Here is a 19,915-nt window from a genome sequence, read left to right as displayed (position 1 = left end):
AACGGAGCGACGTTTTGCAAATCCGGGCTGTGATTCTGATAACAGGGAACTACAGAAGTGTTGGAGCTGAGAAATAATAATTTTTTCGAAGAGCTTAGGAATGGCAGATAAATTATAGATACACCGGTAGTTTGAGACGTCTGATTTATACCCCTTTTTATGAATAGGAATTATGTATGATTCCTTCCAGACGGTGGGAAAATCACCAAACTCGAGAGAGAGGTTGAACAGTTTTAAGAGAGGCACGCAAAGTGAATCCGCACAAAGTTTAAGCACGTCACTGGGAACCAAATCTGGACCAGTGGAGAAAGAAAATTTACACGATTTTAAATTAGTTAGAAGGCCATCAGGGTGAACTTCTATTATCCTTCCCAGTTTCCACTCGTTGGGTGGCAGTCGGTCATCCTTGACAATTACTAGATCGCTGACTTGTAGATTGTCGGTTTCATGTCGCCACTTTGGACGGGCTTGAAGATGTGATAGCCAATCCGAACTCCAACGCTTCCAAAATTGCCGGATCATTTTCTGTCCTTCCAGAAATTGGACTGTGAGTGGAACATCCCTTGTCGTTACATCCGGCGGAGCTAATAATGAATCTCCAATAAGAAAATGTGCCGGGGTGAGGACAGCTAGGTCCTCCGGCTCCGCGCTTAGTGGACATAAAGGCCTGGAATTTAAACAGGCTTCAATTTGTGTTAGCACGGTAGCAAGTTGTTCGTAGGTCATTTTATATCCTGAAAAAGCTCGATAGAGATGTGTTTTGACAGACTTTACATTTGCCTCCCAAAGGCCTCCGAAATTAGGACTATGCGGTGGATTAAAATGCCATTGGACGTTTCGGGTCGCTAAAGCAGGTATTACAGTTGTGGGTAGCTCTCGTTTCAAATGTATTTGCCAGGTTTGAAGAGCCCGGTGGGCACCAATGAAGTTCGTGCCGCAGTCGCTATACATGTGTTGACAGTAACCCCGACGCGCGATGAAACGTTGTAGGGCCATGAGAAAGTGTTCGGTGGTTAAGCCCGTGATCGCTTCAAGATGAATTGCCTTTGTAGCCAAACAGATGAAAACTGCGATATACGCCTTGTAGTTTGTGTGTCCACGGAATCTGGATGCTTGAATTTCGAACGCGCCTGTATAGTCCACTCCGGTGGCGATGAATGCACGAGTTGGCGGATTGACTCTATGTAGGGGAAGATCGGCCATCAATTGTGCTGTTTCGGTCGGTGACGAAAACATCGGACGCATTGTCGAAGAATGCGTTTGACAGTTTGTTTTCCGTTGACTATCCAGAATTTGTGTCGAATAGTGGCCAGCGTTAATTCGGTGCCGCCGTGGAGTGCGAGACGGTGGGCATTACGCACGACGAGATCGGTAAAATGATGATGATTGGGAATGATCATTGGTTGTCGCTGGCTTATTGGAAGGTGCATTGCATTTCGCAGTCGACCTCTGACTCGTAGAATTTGTTGGTCATTTAGAAATGGGGATAATTGACACAGCTTGTGTGTGCCCGATAGTGCCTTGTTTCCCTTCAACCTCAATATTTCTGTCGCGTAGACCTCCTGTTGAATGCTGCGAACGAGATGAATTAAAGCGTTGTCGAGCTCCTGCACACTCAGTGGTCCAGACAGTTTGTCCCCTTTGGCTTGAATGTTATGTATAAACCGTAGAATATATGCCATGACTGATATTAACCTGTCGTATGAGGACGAGTTTTGGATGAAGGCTTCTGGAGCCTCCGAGACTTGCACAGCATTTTGGAACAAAACTGATGGTTTCTCCTCGATTATAGTCCTGTCGATGTCCTGACTGGGAACTCCGTTTGCCGGCCATTGGCTTTCCGGCTGCTGTAGCCATGATGGTCCAGCCCACCATAATGGATGTACTGCTAACTCTTGTGGTGTTAAGCCACGAGTTGCGCAGTCCGCTGGGTTTACCGCAGTAGGTACATGTCTCCACTGAGTTGATGTACTATGCTCCAAAATCTGTCCAACGCGATTTGACACAAAGGTTTGCCATCGGTGGGGATCTCCATTTATCCAAAACAAAACGATAGTAGCATCTGACCAATAGAAGGTTGACATAGGTGGTCCTGCAGTGCGAAGTTGGTCCCGGATCCATTTTGCCAGTTTAACTGCCAGCAGCGCACCCGAAAGTTCGACTCGTGGAATTGTGATCGGTTTCGTGGGTGTGACTCGACTGCGTGCAGCTAGCAAATGAGTTTGAATCATTCCGTTTGGTAGCTCTGCACGAATATATGCACATGCTGCATACGCCAGTGATGATCCATCGCAGAAAACATGTAGCTGTAATGACGCAAGCTCGTGGATGTTGAAGCGCAGCCATCGTGGTACTTGAATTTGCTCGACATATGGCAGGTTCTGTATGAATCCCTGCCATCTATCAAGCAGTTCGGTTGGCAGCGGTTCATCCCAGTCCAGCTGTGCTAGGCTGCCATCGTTGCGTTTGATGCGGGCCATCCATGAGTCCTTGAGTATCGCCTTCGCGGTCATGACACAGGGCGTGATGAAACCTAATGGGTCGTACAGTCGGGCGACTGTGGAAAGTAAAGAACGTTTAGTATGTGCGTGACTGATTTCAAAATTTATCGTGAACCCAAAATAGTCTTGATGTGGATGCCAATAGAGGCCTAAGGTTTTAACGGGATCTTGGTATTCAAACTCTAATAGTGTCTTATGAGATAAATGGTCTGGAGGTATGTCTTGTAGCAGAGAAGCGTCATTCGCAGACCACTTTCGAAGTTCCATTCCTGCTGATCGTAAGGCTCCGATCAATTGATTTTGAATTTCTAATGCTCCTTGGCGAGTGGAAGCTCCGCTTTGTACGTCATCAACGTATATTTCATGTCGAAGGACCCTTTCCGCGAGTGGGTATCGGTCGCGTTCATCCTGCGCCAGTTGCGTCATGCCAAAAGATGCGTTGATATTGCGAATCCTCTGCATTCATGTCAATGCATCTATACATCTTCTGAATGTCGGCAGCAAAAACAAAACGATGGAAACGCCAATTCAGGACCACGCCGGCTAGATCGTTTTGGATCGCTGGTCCGGTGCATAGGACGTCATTGAGCGATTTTCCGTTTGACGTTTTACAGGAGGCGTCATATACTACTCTAACCTTCGTAGTGACACTTTCCTCTTTGAATACTGCGTGATGAGGCAAGGTGCAACATGTGGACTCGATTCCATTCTCCTTGCTAATGATGCAATACTGCTGCTCCTTGGTTGTTACTTTGGTCACCTGGCCTAGTTGAAAGTACTCATTCATGACTTCCGAATATTAGGCTTGCAGCTCCGGCTGCCTTTGGAATCTTCGTTGAAGCATTTGGAATCGATTCATCGCGATTTGACGTGATTTGCCTAGCACCTGCGAAGGGTCAAACAAACGCTTAAGTGGTAACCGTACCAAATACTTGCCGTTCCGTTGACGGATGTGAGTTCGTTTAAAATGCTCCTCGCACCATCGCTCTTCTGGTGTGAGCTGTTTTGCAGAACCGAGATGCTCCATTTCGAAGAATTTCTGGACGAGATTCTCTAGCCTGTTGTGGTGACATCTAATGGTGACAGCGTGTGAGCGTGTGGAAGTGGCTCGACCAAAGACTATCCAGCCAAGCTGGGTGTGCTGTGAAATTGGTTGGTTCTCCTTTCCTCTGCGGATATCTGAAAGCAGGATCTGTGGGATTACGTCCGCTCCCAGCAGAAGATTAATCCGTTGTGGTTTGTAGAACCTGGGATCGGCGAGTTCTATTCCGTTCAAATGAGGACATTGCTGCAATTTGATAGCGTTTTAAGTATAAACGCAGTATCAATGGTAGTACAAAACTGCGAAGAACAAGAACTTAATGACAATTCTGTAGTGTAGGTACACCTGTTCTTGGAGGTGGTCCCAACTCCAGCAATTTCTGCCGAAATTGGATGCCGCTTGAGGTTGAGAGCCTGCACTGTGTGCTCTGTAATGAGGGTTCCTTCCGAGCCTGAATCCACTAACGTACGTACCACAGCTGATTGGCCAGTGTGGGGGTTGTGGATTGTGACCAGGGCAGTGGCCAGAAGGACTGTGCTGGGTCCGTGATGCGTTGCCGTAGCGGAGACTAGTTGCGCAGAGTATGTGAACTAGTGTTGGGAACACCTGGGAGAGGCTGTGCAGTGCTCTGAGTAGGAAGTGGGGTCCTAGCGTAGAGTTGCGTAGGTGTAGCCCTGCCAGATGAGTCGCTCGTTGTATACTGCCAGGAGTTACCGGAACGAGCGCTATGGGAGGCTGCGTGAGGCTGCGTTGCCACCTGAGCAGGAGTTGGGAAGTGCAGCAGTGTATGGTGTCTTTGACCACACTGCGTGCAGTTCCTTTTACTGGTACATTTTGAAAGTGCATGGGAACGGCTCAGACAGTTGAGGCATGCCTTTGCATGATCGACGATGGCTTTCCTTGCAAAGCAGTCCTTGGACAAAAGGTCCGGGCAATGCCGAAGATTGTGACTGTCGCTACAGTGAGGGCAGCGAGTGTGTTCGGCCACCGCAGTCTTGGCGTGGAAACTGTTGCCCTTGTATGTTACGTTGCCAACTGACTTCTTCGGGTGCCTTTGATTGACAGGCTGCGGCACAGGGGTCCGCGTCGTGGAGTGGCCTCGATTTTCGAACACATCGATGCTGACGAGACGGTCGTTGAGAAATGATTGTAGCTGAGAAAATGTGGCAAGTTCGGCAGAGCTCCCGAGATGGAGCTCCCAAGCTTGCAGGGTCGGGCTTGGCAGTCTGGAAGTGAGATGATGAGCCATCCAATGCTGAACATCTAGATTCTTGAAAGCATTGAGACAAACCGTCGCAACATTAAGCATATGTTTTATATCAGCAGACTGCTCCTTTGTCAACTGTGGCAAGTCATACAAACCGTTCATATGGTACATAAACTGCAGCCGTTTGTTGTCGTATCGCTTGAGGACGAGACTCCAAGCTGTTGCATAGTTATTTCCCGCAAGCGCCATCTGCTGAATATCCTCGTCGCGATCCGAGGGAAGAGCTTGCTTCAGGAAATGAAACCTTTGGACGTCGGACAGTTTATGGATGAGTTGAACAAATGCATCGTGAAATGCCGGCCAATCCACAAACTTGCCTGTAAATGTCGGTACTGATGATACCGATGGATTTGCTGGCTCTGGATTCTGCTGTACCGGTGGTGCTCTTGGACATACATTTTCGTAGGCCTCTGATATGATGCTGAATGCCGTTGTATAGTCTTCATCAAAGCGAAAGGCCACTTCGCTGGACACATAACTATGCGTACTTGGACATCGAAGTATTAGTAAACGTTGATGATTTTGCTCAAATTCACCTAAGAACCGTTGCAAAGTTTGTAAGCGCGTTTGAAAATAAGCTTTTGTTTTCCGATCTGCGCCATCCTTTCTGAAATTACGAACCGTTTGATTAACCCTCGCAATGAGATTTGTCTGAATATTACTGAGATTGTCGATCTCCACCTGAGGATCGGCTTCGAGATCGTGGGACTCGGCTGTTGACATGTTGCTGTTATATGTGTATGTACCTTTCTCACCCTTAGTTGCACTCTCTTTGCCTTGTACAAAATACCCACAACGAAACACTTACTCTGGTACTCGGGAGTGCTTCTCTTTGCTTAAAGCGTAGCTTAAGAGAACTTGCGAGTCGTTCTTGTTGGTGTTGTGCGAGCGGAGAGCAGAAACTGTGCTACTGTGAGCGTTGAGTTGAGGCCTTGTGTCTAGAGATGATGTGCAGCAACAGAACGCTCGTTGGTCTCTTGGTTTCTGCTTTGCACGAGAGAGAGGCTGCTGTCTAACCGTCGGCTTGAGTTGCCTTTTGTGTGCTGCAGTGAGGCCACTGTCCAGGCGTAGAGCTATCGTCTGGTCTTCTTTGTCCCTGCTTCGTTCGAGAGATAGCGGCTGTTGGATAAACCGTTGGTTTGCGTTGTGTTTGCCGTTTACCGTTGCAGCCGGTAAAATATGATTTTGTTTGTACATTTAACTGAACGCGGAACGAGGTAGAATCATATGCAGTACGAATTAAACGCGGTTCCCCTCATGGGCCACCAAAAATGTTGTGAAATCCTCGATACGAGCTTTCAATGTTGAGCAGAAATGCTCTGGGGAATCTTTGCGTTTAATAATGTACTACACGATATAGACAATTCGAGATTTATTAATTTATACTTCAATCAACTTAAACTTTAATCGTAATCGCGTATAGAGTACAATGTAATGGGTAATACGGGTTTAAGCGCGGCCGGCTGCAACTGCTAATTGTCGTTGTAATTTCGTCGACACGCAAACAAAGACTCTTCTTGGTGATCGGAGACGAGGTTACGCCGCCCTAGCATGAAACGACGCCGTTCTCCGAGTGGGCAATTGCAGTTAGAGCGCTCTCACTCTCTTTGTAGTTTAACCCTTAGCAAACCGTCCAATTACTTAAGCATACTTCTGCAACTGAACAGCAACGATGAGTAGTCGAGAAATTCCTACCCTTTATTTCGAGTTTTTTGGTTCTTCTGAGAACTAAAAAATGCAGAATTGTTATCAAATAAACTGCGTAATTGCTGCGAATTAGTTTTGTTGGCTGGTCACAATTGAAAAATTATAAGAGTTTTTCCAATTGAAATTAGCGAAAACTTTGTGTAATTTAGTTATTTATTCGGCGGGGCGAAAATGGATACGCTCGATCTCCTTCAATGTTAGCGAACATCTATATTTTCTTCACAATGCAAAATCTCTTACTCTAGCTAACCTACGGTGGCAAAGCGGGGCGAATTCACCAAGAGCGAGAGAGCGAGCTTTTCTTGCGCTCCCGCTTTGCCCTAGCCTAACTCACACTAGACTTCATAATTACGAGCAAATAAACAATAATCGCCGCATAGAGGGAAGGTCACGCAACACTTGATGTTATCGTTACCATAAATATAAGCACATCTAAAACCTTGGATCAATTTATTAATTTAAACAGTTAGTTAGTGATTGAATTTCTCAATTTTTGATTAATTCACAATACCTATAAGCTGTTCTAATGATGCCATGAAGTTTTTATTATGTACTAGCTAACCACCCGGAAGAAGTTGATCTGCCACACAACAAAAAAATTTTCTGAATTAAATGTGGCTAATTTATAGCGAACAATTTTTAAATGACCCGGTCAACTTTTTTCTGCCTTAGAGGCAATACATAAGCAGATTTTTTATTTTATCATGTTCATTTTAGTATTTTAACGTCTACTGTGATGACGTTTATGTCCTATCACACGGGAGCGCGGTCGAACGATATAAAAAGTATCCTACAGCAGTATATATATACACCGCTAACCAAATTGCCATTCAGTTCTGAACACTGGTAAACGGGTCGGACACTGCGCTCAAAGGCGATCTCCAGGCAAGCAATATTATTTTTGGGCAACATGATCGGGGATGTGGCATATGTTACTTTTTTGACGGCGATATCTTTTGAGTGCCAGTGGCCGTTGTCTGGTGTTTGTCATCGGCATGATCACCCAGACGGTGACCCTTGGTCACATTCTTCACGAGTTGGCTGAAGATGTTTTGGTTTTCCAGATGTCATCAATGTCCCCATTGGTGCTCTTGTCGGCCGACGTGCATTTGGGTTTTCTGTCCGATCTGCTGGTCGTCTGACTGTTGTGGCCAACACTTGCCTCGGCAGTGTTTTGCTGATGTTTCTCCTCTGTGGTGGGAGTAACAGCATTCATGCATCATTCATCAAAGATTGGTGCCGCCAATCGGAGAAGAATTGACGGCTGCAATAATATTGGCACAGCTTCATAAATTGTGGTGTTTTTTTCATAGTTAGGCAAGATAAAATAGGCGATAAAAAAAAAGTGATCTTCGCATAACATTTTGCAGAAGGTTCTACACGGAATTGCCGGCCAGACTGTGCTTCAATTTGTTTCTTTCCTCTAATTATTGTTTAATACTGCACAGTGGGTGAAATGGCCAGTATTGCAGAAGAAACCCTCTAGCTCATACGGTATTGAATACAACACAAATCTTAAAATCTTTAAAATTAAAGCAGTTTTTAGAAAATACGAGGGGGAACGTTGTGAGTTGCTGCTAAATTTATACCCGATACTTAGTCAGTATGGCTCTCCTCCGGCAGACGCCGCTAATATTAAACGACACGACAAAGAGTGCGTGCGAGAGAGACAGAAAATCAGTCTGAGCGTGACGTCGGGCGCTGCGTAGCCAGTGCAAATTGATTTGTTCCCTTTGGCTATAAAAATGATCTGATCTGATCCAGAAACCTGATAGATATGATCATTATCTATGATTCTGCGTTTTTAGTTTTCTCGTATCTTCAATATTGTGGATGCCACTGGATAGTCTCTGAGATCTAGGCGCTAGTGTTTTGCTCTAAGCAAAGCCGCCTATGCTACGTGTGTGTTAGAGAGAGACAGGGCGAGAAAAAATGAAATTGTTTTCTTGATGCTGGCTATAATAATAATACGATCCAATTCAGATTCTGCAGTCTAAGAAATATGGTCATTCTCTACGATTCTGCGTTTTTGGTTTTCTCATATCTTTAAAATTGTGGATGCCACAGATTTTCGTCCTTTGTGTGGGCGGAAGTGGGCGGGGCGAAGTTTTGAAATATTTTTGTAGCAATACTCAAAATGAGTATTGGGGTATATTAGATTTGTGGTAAAAGTGGACGTGTGTAACGTCCAGAAGGAAACGTTTCCGACCCCATAAAGTATATATATTCTTGATCAGCATCAATAGCCGAGTCGATTGAGTCATGTCTGTCTGTCCGTCCGTCCGTCTGTCCGTCCCCTTCAGCACTCCACACTCCTAATATATCGGACCGAGACGAGTTTGTTTTAAAATTTCGCCACACCCCCTTCCGCCCCTACAAAGGACGAAAATCTGTTGCATCCACAATATTGCACATTCGAGAAAACTAAAAACGCAGAATCATAATCCGTTCTCTTTCGTAGTGATCAGACGTGTTTTTGTTTTGCGCTCCGCATTTTTATACACGATACTCAAAATGAGTATTGGGGTATATTAGATTTGTGGTAAAAGTGGATGTGTGTAACGTCCAGAAGGAATCGTTTGCGACCCTATAAAGTATATATATTCTTGATCAGCATCAATAGCCGAGTCGATTGAGCCCTGTTTGTCTGTCCGTCCGTCTGTCCGTCCCCTTCAGCGCCTAGTGCTCAAAGACTATAAGAGCTAGAGCAACGATGTTTTGGATCCAGACTTCTGTGATATGTCACTGCTACAAAAATATTTCAAAACTTTGCCCCGCCCATTTCCGCCCCCACAAAGGGCGAAAATCTGTGCCATCCACAATTTTAAAGATACGAGAAAACTAAAAACGCAGAATCGTAGAGAATGACCATATCTTTTAGACTGCAGAATCTGAATTGGATCGTATTATTATTATAGCCAGCATCAAGAAAACAATTTCATTTTTTCTTGCCCTGTCTCTCTCTAACACACACGTAGCATAGGCGGCTTTGCTTAGAGTAAAACATTAGCGCCTAGATCTCAGAGACTATAAAAGCTAGAGCAACCAAATTTGGTATCCACACTCCTAATATATCAGAACGAGACGAGTTTGTTTCAAAATTTCGCCAAACCCCCTTCCGCCCCCGCAAAGGATGCAAATCTGGGGATATTCACAAATCTCAGAGAGTATTAAGGCTAGAGTAACCAAATTTAGTGTCCGTACTCCTGTTAGATCTCACTATAAAACGTATATCTCAAAATTTCGCCCCACCCCCTTCCGCCCACACAAAGGACGAAAATCTGTTGCATCAACAATATTGCACATTCGAGAAAACTAAAAACGCAGAATCATAAATAATGACCATATCTATCAGGTTGCTGAATCGGGATCAGATCAGATCATTTTTATAGCCAAAAGGAACAAATCAATTTGCAGTGGCTACGCAGCGCCCGACGTCACGCTCAGACTGATTTTCTGTCTCTCTCGCACGCACTCTTTGTCGTGTCGTTTAATATTAGCGGCGTCTGCCGGAGGAGAGCCATACTGACTTAGTATCGGGTATAACCGTAGAGTTGCGGTGTCCGCAGCAACTCACAACGTTCCCCCTCGTTTCGTTTTGTTTCGAATAAACAGCCGGTGTTTTCCTAACTAAATTCTAATTATACTCCCTAACCAGACAACAATCTGGAAACCAATTCTTTTACGCGAGTGCATGCCTTTTGATTTGTGTTAAAATATTATTTAACTTTTTATTTTTCGGCGTCGGTTTGTGTTGTGTTGTTGCAGTGAGTGAGTATTGCATTGCAGTCCGCTCTCGTCTGGTAGCTTTTGTTGTTTTATCACTCTCTCGCTATCACCTCAACTTCAATAACTGTTCTTTCTCTCTCGCTCTTTCAACTTTCTGAGCAATAGCGCTCTCTGTTTAGTAGCTCTCGCTATAACCGCTCTCCACTCTGCTCTCCTTTTTTTTTTCTTACCAATTCCGCTTTGAGCGTTGTCTGGCACATTGGTCTGATACCAATTTGGAAATTTTAATTTTTTTAATTTTAATTTTTCTTCGTAAATTTTCTTAAGAAAATATTTAAATAATAAAAATGGAATTCGCTGTGGTCTGCGCCAAAAAAACCTGCAAGAAGCAGATCACTCACGATCAGCCGAATGTCCCCTGCTGGCTCTGCGACAGCGTAGTCCACGCAAAATGCGCGGGATTTGACTTGATTTGACCATATCTATCAGATTGCTGAATTTGGATCAGATCAGATTATTTTTATAGCCAAAGGGAACAAATCAATTTGCACTGGCTACGCAGCGCCCGACGTCACGCTCAGACTGATTTTCTGTCTCTCTCGCACGCACTCTTTGTCGTGTCGTTTAATATTCACGGCGTCTGCCGGAGGAGAGCCATACTGACTTAGTATCGGATATAACTGTAGAGTTGCGGTGTCCGCAGCAACTCACAACGTTCCCCCTCGTTTTGGATGACTTCGGCCATTCTTCTTGGCATACTAGCAATAAGTTTGCGGCAAGTCTCCACTGGAATCTCACCACGTTTTTTGCACAAATTCTCCACAATTCTTTTTATACCCGATACTCAAAATGAGTATTGGGGTATATTAGATTTGTGGTAAAAGTGGATGTGTGTAACGTCCAGAAGGAATCGTTTCCGACCCTATAAAGTATATATATTCTTGATCAGCATCAATAGCCGAGTCGATTGAGCCCTGTCTGTCTGTCCGTCCGTCCGTCTGTCCGTCCCCTTCAGCGCCTAATGCTCAAAGACTATAAGAGCTAGAGCAACGATGTTTTGGATCCAGACTTCTGTAATATGTCACTGCTCCAAAAATATTTCAAAACTTTGCCCCGCCCACTTCCGCCCCCATAAAGGGCGAAAATCTGTGGCATCCACAATTTCGACGATACGAGAAAACTAAAAACGCAGAATCGTAGAAGATGACTAAATCTTCTAGAGTGCAAAATCTGAACCAGATCGTATAATTATTACAGCCAGAATCACGAAAACAATTTCACTTTTTCTCGCTCTGTCTCACTCTAACACACAGGTTTCATGGTCGGTTTTGCCAATTGCAAAATATGAGTTCAAGGATCTCAGAACCTATAAAAGCCAGAGCAACCAAATTTGGTATCCACACTCCTGTGATATCGGACCTTGACCGTTTCCTGTCCAAATTTCGCCACACCCCCTTCCGCCCCCGCAAAGGACGAAAATCTGAGGCAACCACAAATCTCAGAGACTATTAAGGCTAGAGTAACCAAATTTGGTACACACACTCCTTTAAGATGTCACTATAAAACGTATATCTCAGAATTTCGCCCCACCCCCATCCGCCCCCACAAAGGACGAAAATCTGTTGCATCCACAATATTGCAGATTTGAGAAAACTAAAAACGCAGAATCATAGATAATGACCATATCTATCAGATTGCTGAATCTGGATCAGATCAGATAATTTTTGTAGCCAAAAGGAACAAATCAATTTGCATTGGCTACGCAGCGCCCGACGTCACGCTCAGACTGATTTTCTGTCTCTCTCGCACGCACTCTTTGTCGTGTCGTTAAATATTAGCGGCGTCTGCCGGAGGAGAGCCATACTGCCTTAGTATCGGGTATAACCGTAGAGTTGCGGTGTCCGCAGCAACTCACAACGTTCCCCCTCGTTTTTTTTCGAAAAGAATTTTTACCAATTCGAAGTTTTATGTCACCCCAAAGGTTTTCAAATTCTGGAGTCATTATCAAAAAGATTTGTTTTTGTTTCGTCTCTCAATAATATATTATTCCACTTCTAAGACCCATCTGACCCAGATCATGCCAAATGATTTTCAACAACTTTTCGCCTCATCTTCAAACTTTTTACTCGGAGTAAGGAAACTTTTCGGACTATACGTCCTGTTAGGTCTGTATATTGAAGTCTCCGACGAACCATCAGACCTGATTTTTTTTTTGCCAATTTGAGCGAATATGGCCTTGGAAGACATGAACTGATCCTTTTTTGCAAGACTGATGATGCGGGTGTCCGTTGTTTGTAACGATTTCTTTTTCCATCCTTGATTTTCAATAAGCACTTTAGATATTAAAGCATTCTGAACAAAAAATTCCGAGCATCCAAGACTTTTCGCAATTTCCCGGAGAATTTTCCTTTCTTTTTGAAGACTTATGGAAAACTTCTTTTCTTCAGGAGTACGGCCTATCTGAAGATTTTTTTTAACTCTCGTGTACTTAAATATGAAAGAACTCAATAAAAACAAACAATCCTTTGACCAAATCCTTATCTAATCCTTTAAAATTTATAAATAACACCAGTGTACTTATTATTTTGGCCAGACCAAAAATGCCCATTCAGCAAAAATGTATGCATAGAATTTTATTAAGATGGTTCCCCACTTTAATTTTTGATTTAAATATGTGGCAAAACTGTAACCTTTCCAAATATAAACAATTGGCATCCTTAAATTTACAAACCTTCGAGCTATTCCATAACAAACTAGCACGACACCGATGTACTTATTATTTTGGCCAGTAGTGCATATATAATAATGATGAACTATGCAATCAGACGTGTTTGATAAAGACATTTTTTGTTCGCAAATTTGTTTTTCCAACTTTTTCCTAATTTAAATTCTCCAATTTAAATACATATTTAAATCCTAAAAAATTTTAATTGTAAAAAAACGGATTGATACAAAAAATCTCTCGTATACATTATACATAGGCAATACACCTATTTCCTACGAAGATTGTGCAGTTAATCTGGGGATAATATTCAGTAGTACTCTGTCATAGAGTAAACATATATCAAAGGCAACTGGACGTACATATGGTCTGTTGCGTCACCTCTCAGCATTTACAACTTTTTTGCCAGAAGAAATAAGACTATTAATTGCTAAAGACATTCTCATCCCCACTCTCTTTTATGGGGTAGAAATTGTTGGTCATTGTGACGCTCGTGACTTGCACACACTAGTAGTAGGCTTACACTAGTAGTAGGCTTTAATTCAATTGTCCGTTATGCTTTTAAGTCGTTTTGACTATGTTTCGCACCATTCTCGTAAAATACTTCACCTCAACTTGACCTCATGGATATATTTTAAAACCTTAGTATACTTTCATAAAATTGTGACCACCCAATGACCGATTTACCTTTATCGCAAACTTAACACCGCTGCATCACTCTCGAATTGAATCGCTTTGCTCGAAGAGGTAGTTCTGCATTAACGCTATTCGCTTATGGAACAATCTTCACCATGGCATAAAAACCATTAGGAGCGCAACTCAATTTAGCTTTAAAGTTACAAACATTTTGGAAATCAATAAAATAAAATTAAAAAATTCACTAAAAGAAAGAAAATAAATAAAAATAATAGAACAAATAAATAAAAATAGTAAAATAAATAATTCAAATTTAAAAAAGTAATAAAACAAACAAAAAGTATGTCCTACTTGAAAGCTTGAAAATAAATAATAAATAATAATATATATGTTTTACAGACAAGGAACCAATCACTTTTTTTTCATACGGTCAATGCATTTCTTACATGGTTTTTTCAGGAACCAATCTACAGTATAAAAACAGAATTAGGTGTACTCCTATACTCTTTGAGTATCGGGTATAAAAACCCTGCTGTAGGGTTCATATAAGGTTACAGTTTTGTAAATAAAATAAATAAATACATTGGTGATGTCCAAATAAAATATATTTTCGACATCAAATAAAAACGATTCCAAGAAAGCGAACTTTTAAATCTCAAAATAATATACACGTTACTCGTATATACAGTCTTAGACGAACGATCGAAAAATAAAGAACTACTAAAATACTAAATTTAGATACTGAAGTAATAGATAAAAAATAATTTCAAAATCTATTTTTTTATATGTTTAATTTTTACAGTTCTTTCAATTCGCAATACTCAGGAAGAAGAACCACCAGACCCGCAACTGATGCGACTAGATAATATGCTGATTGCCGAGGGCGTTGCTGGTCCCGAAAAAGGTGGTGGAGGCGCAGCAGCTGCATCCGCAGCAGCTGCTAGTCAGGGTGGCTCGCTATCGATTGATGGTGCTGACAATGCCATTGAACACTCAGACTATCGCGCAAAGTTGGCGCAGATTCGTCAGATCTATCACCAAGAGCTAGAGAAGTACGAGCAGGCTTGTAACGAGTTCACTACGCACGTTATGAATCTTCTGCGTGAGCAGAGTCGAACCAGGTAATACAATTTAGGATGAGTGACTTATTTAGTATATTTAAATTCAATTCATTCTTTTTCTTTGACCCAGACCCATTACGCCCAAAGAAATCGAGCGAATGGTACAGATCATTCACAAAAAGTTTAGCTCTATACAAATGCAGCTGAAGCAGTCGACATGCGAAGCTGTAATGATTCTTCGTTCGCGCTTTCTAGACGCACGTCGAAAGCGGCGTAATTTTAGCAAGCAAGCATCAGAAATCCTCAATGAATACTTTTATAGTCATTTAAGTAACCCATATCCATCCGAGGAGGCCAAGGAGGAGCTGGCGCGTAAGTGCGGAATAACGGTGAGTTTGGAAATCAATCATTCCTTACGGCTGTGGTATAATCGTATCTATCACCAGGTCTCACAAGTATCCAATTGGTTTGGCAATAAACGCATTCGTTATAAAAAGAACATTGGTAAGGCACAAGAAGAGGCCAATTTGTATGCAGCCAAAAAGGCAGCAGGTGCTTCCCCCTATTCGATGGCAGGTCCGCCCAGTGGCACAACAACACCCATGATGTCACCAGCTCCGCCACAGGATTCAATGGGTTATACCATGGGCTCCGGTGGCTACGATCAGCAGCAACCTTACGATAATAGCATGGGCGGTTACGATCCCAACCTCCACCAGGATCTTAGCCCTTGAAAATAAATTTTATCAAAATATCTATTAATCTATATTGATGGCATCTTTATATGGGCAAGTTATCGTAATCGAAACTAATGCACTTTATATATATACATATTACTACTGAGCTGCGCGTGTGTGTTAGTCTGGCCAGAATACCATACCAACAATACTGTATACGATTAAATCTTAATAATAGTACTCACCCAATGGCATACGGATATCTAACGCGTATTTTTAAATAAGTTTATATTCATTAATAGATAACATTATCTTTGAAGTACATTTTGCTTCCATTTTTTTCCAACAGTAAATTAAACAGAATTCTTTTCTTATACATTTTTTTCTAATACATATTTATTTTGCTGCTTTGAATATGACTACTCAATCCACCTAACGCAAAAGTGGTGAATTTTAAAACTGTACGTAAAAGCCACAAATAAACTTTAAAGAATACTAAACAACCGTTTCTTTTTTCTTTTAAGTGAAAAGCTATTGTTTGTAGTGAAAACTGAAGGTACGAAGTGGTAGAGATTGGTGCGCATGCAATTTGGTTAGCTTAGGGCAGAGCGCAACTTGGTGCTTGGGAATTATTTTCTTAAATTAAACTAGTTATATTTTTTATGCTAATTTAATAACCATATGCGATCGCGATTTTGTATTTTGCCTGGATGAGCAAGAATGCAAAAAAAACTACATTGCTTAGGCATGATACAGCACACAGCATACAGTCGATTGAGCCCTGTCTGTCTGTCCGTCCGTCCGTCTGTCCGTCCCCTTCAGCGCCTAGTGCTCAAAGACTATAAGAGCTAGAGCAACGATGTTTTGGATCCAGACTTCTGTGATATGTCACTGCTACAAAAATATTTCAAAACTTTGCCCCGCCCATTTCCGCCCCCACAAAGGGCGAAAATCTGTGCCATCCACAATTTTAAAGATACGAGAAAACTAAAAACGCAGAATCGTAGAGAATGACCATATCTTTTAGACTGCAGAATCTGAATTGGATCGTATTATTATTATAGCCAGCATCAAGAAAACAATTTCATTTTTTCTTGCCCTGTCTCTCTCTAACACACACGTAGCATAGGCGGCTTTGCTTAGAGTAAAACATTAGCGCCTAGATCTCAGAGACTATAAAAGCTAGAGCAACCAAATTTGGTATCCACACTCCTAATATATCAGAACGAGACGAGTTTGTTTCAAAATTTCGCCAAACCCCCTTCCGCCCCCGCAAAGGATGCAAATCTGGGGATATTCACAAATCTCAGAGAGTATTAAGGCTAGAGTAACCAAATTTAGTGTCCGTACTCCTGTTAGATCTCACTATAAAACGTATATCTCAAAATTTCGCCCCACCCCCTTCCGCCCACACAAAGGACGAAAATCTGTTGCATCAACAATATTGAACATTCGAGAAAACTAAAAACGCAGAATCATAAATAATGACCATATCTATCAGGTTGCTGAATCTGGATCAGATCAGATCATTTTTATAGCCAAAAGGAACAAATCAATTTGCAGTGGCTACGCAGCGCCCGACGTCACGCTCAGACTGATTTTCTGTCTCTCTCGCACGCACTCTTTGTCGTGTCGTTAAATATTAGCGGCGTCTGCCGGAGGAGAGCCATACTGACTTAGTATCGGGTATAACCGTAGAGTTGCGGTGTCCGCAGCAACTCACAACGTTCCCCCTCGTTTTAAACCAGATTTGTGTTGTATTCAATACCGTATGAGCTAGAGGGTTTCTTCTGCAATACTGGCCATTTCACCCACTGTGCAGTATTAAAAAATAATTAGAGGAAAGAAACAAATTGAAGCACAGTCTGGCCGGCAATTCCGTGTAGAACCTTCTGCAAAATGTTATGCGAAGATCACTTTTTTTTTATCGCCTATTTTATCTTGCCTAACTATGAAAAAAACACCACAATTTATGAAGCTGTGCCAATATTATTGCAGCCGTCAATTCTTCTCCGATTGGCGGCACCAATCTTTGATGAATGATGCATGAATGCTGTTACTCCCACCACAGAGGAGAAACATCAGCAAAACACTGCCGAGGCAAGTGCTGGCCACAACAGTCAGACGACCAGCAGATCGGACAGAAAACCCAAATGCACGTCGGCCGACAAGAGCACCAATGGGGACATTGATGACATCTGGAAAACCAACACCAGCGAACATCTTCAGCCAACTCGTGAAGAATGTGACCAAGGGTCACCGTCTGGGTGATCATGCCGATGACAAACACCAGACAACGGCCACTGGCACTCAAAAGATATCTCCGTCAAAAAAGTAACATATGCCATATCCCCGATCATGTTGCCCAAAAATAATATTGCTTGCCTGGAGATCGCCTTTGAGCGCAGTGTCCGACCCGTTTACCAGTGTTCAGAACTGAATGGCAATTTGGTTAGCGGTGTATATATATACTGCTGTAGGATACTTTTTATATCGTTCGACCGCGCTCCCGTGTGATAGGACATAAACGTCATCACAGTAGACGTTAAAATACTAAAATGAACATGATAAAATATAAAATCTGCTTATGTATTGCCTCTAAGGCAGAAAAAAGTTGACCGGGTCATTTAAAAATTGTTCGCTATAAATTAGCCACATTTAATTCAGAAAATTTTTTTGTTGTGTGGCAGATCAACTTCTTTCGGGTGGTTAGCTAGTACATAATAAAAACTTCATGGCATCATTAGAACAGCTTATAGGTATTGTGAATTAATCAAAAATTGAGAAATTCAATCACTAACTAACTGTTTAAATTAATAAATTGATCCAAGGTTTTAGATGTGCTTATATTTATGGTAACGATAACATCAAGTGTTGCGTGACCTTCCCTCTATGCGGCGATTATTGTTTATTTGCTCGTAATTATGAAGTCTAGTGTGAGTTAGGCTAGGGCAAAGCGGGAGCGCAAGAAAAGCTCGCTCTCTCGCTCTTGGTGAATTCGCCCCGCTTTGCCACCGTAGGTTAGCTAGAGTAAGAGATTTTGCATTGTGAAGAAAATATAGATGTTCGCTAACATTGAAGGAGATCGAGCGTATCCATTTTCGCCCCGCCGAATAAATAACTAAATTACACAAAGTTTTCGCTAATTTCAATTGGAAAAACTCTTATAATTTTTCAATTGTGACCAGCCAACAAAACTAATTCGCAGCAATTACGCAGTTTATTTGATAACAATTCTGCATTTTTTAGTTCTCAGAAGAACCAAAAAACTCGAAATAAAGGGTAGGAATTTCTCGACTACTCATCGTTGCTGTTCAGTTGCAGAAGTATGCTTAAGTAATTGGACGGTTTGCTAAGGGTTAAACTACAAAGAGAGTGAGAGCGCTCTAACTGCAATTGCCCACTCGGAGAACGGCGTCGTTTCATGCTAGGGCGGCGTAACCTCGTCTCCGATCACCAAGAAGAGTCTTTGTTTGCGTGTCGACGAAATTACAACGACAATTAGCAGTTGCAGCCGGCCGCGCTTAAACCCGTATTACCCATTACATTGTACTCTATACGCGATTACGATTAAAGTTTAAGTTGATTGAAGTATAAATTAATAAATCTCGAATTGTCTATATCGTGTAGTACATTATTAAACGCAAAGATTCCCCAGAGCATTTCTGCTCAACATTGAAAGCTCGTATCGAGGATTTCACAACATTTTTGGTGGCCCATGAGGGGAACCGCGTTTAATTCGTACTCTCCGCATATGATTCTACCTCGTTCCGCGTTCAGTTAAATGTACAAACAAAATCATATTTTACCGGCTGCAACGGTAAACGGCAAACACAACGCAAACCAACGGTTTATCCAACAGCCGCTATCTCTCGAACGAAGCAGGGACAAAGAAGACCAGACGATAGCTCTACGCCTGGACAGTGGCCTCACTGCAGCACACAAAAGGCAACTCAAGCCGACGGTTAGACAGCAGCCTCTCTCTCGTGCAAAGCAGAAACCAAGAGACCAACGAGCGTTCTGTTGCTGCACATCATCTCTAGACACAAGGCCTCAACTCAACGCTCACAGTAGCACAGTTTCTGCTCTCCGCTCGCACAACACCAACAAGAACGACTCGCAAGTTCTCTTAAGCTACGCTTTAAGCAAAGAGAAGCACTCCCGAGTACCAGAGTAAGTGTTTCGTTGTGGGTATTTTGTACAAGGCAAAGAGAGTGCAACTAAGGGTGAGAAAGGTACATACACATATAACAGCAACATGTCAACAGCCGAGTCCCACGATCTCGAAGCCGATCCTCAGGTGGAGATCGACAATCTCAGTAATATTCAGACAAATCTCATTGCGAGGGTTAATCAAACGGTTCGTAATTTCAGAAAGGATGGCGCAGATCGGAAAACAAAAGCTTATTTTCAAACGCGCTTACAAACTTTGCAACGGTTCTTAGGTGAATTTGAGCAAAATCATCAACGTTTACTAATACTTCGATGTCCAAGTACGCATAGTTATGTGTCCAGCGAAGTGGCCTTTCGCTTTGATGAAGACTATACAACGGCATTCAGCATCATATCAGAG

At 42.4% G+C, this 19,915-nt stretch overlaps 1 protein-coding gene across 1 annotated transcript in view; it reads left to right on the top strand.

Moving 5' to 3' along the window:
• The window catches only part of LOC6603701 (homeobox protein extradenticle), a 38,709-nt gene extending 22,991 nt beyond the window's left edge, over nucleotides 1-15,718 (top strand). The window contains exons 3-5 of the mRNA XM_026990946.1: nucleotides 14,407-14,725; nucleotides 14,796-15,054; nucleotides 15,112-15,718. Of these exons, the coding sequence (XP_026846747.1) occupies nucleotides 14,407-14,725; nucleotides 14,796-15,054; nucleotides 15,112-15,399 (866 nt within the window). The 3' untranslated portion in view covers nucleotides 15,400-15,718. The remainder of the gene's footprint in view (nucleotides 1-14,406; nucleotides 14,726-14,795; nucleotides 15,055-15,111) is intronic.
• Nucleotides 15,719-19,915: the final 4,197 nt, after the last annotated feature.

This window comes from Drosophila persimilis, unplaced genomic scaffold, assembly GCF_003286085.1.
Source record: "Drosophila persimilis strain 14011-0111.01,24,50 unplaced genomic scaffold, DperRS2 tig00000631-arrow-arrow-pilon, whole genome shotgun sequence".
Taxonomy (NCBI): Eukaryota; Metazoa; Arthropoda; class Insecta; order Diptera; family Drosophilidae; genus Drosophila; species Drosophila persimilis.
Note: the sequence above shows the minus strand (reverse complement) of the source record. Positions and strands in the feature narration are given on the sequence as shown.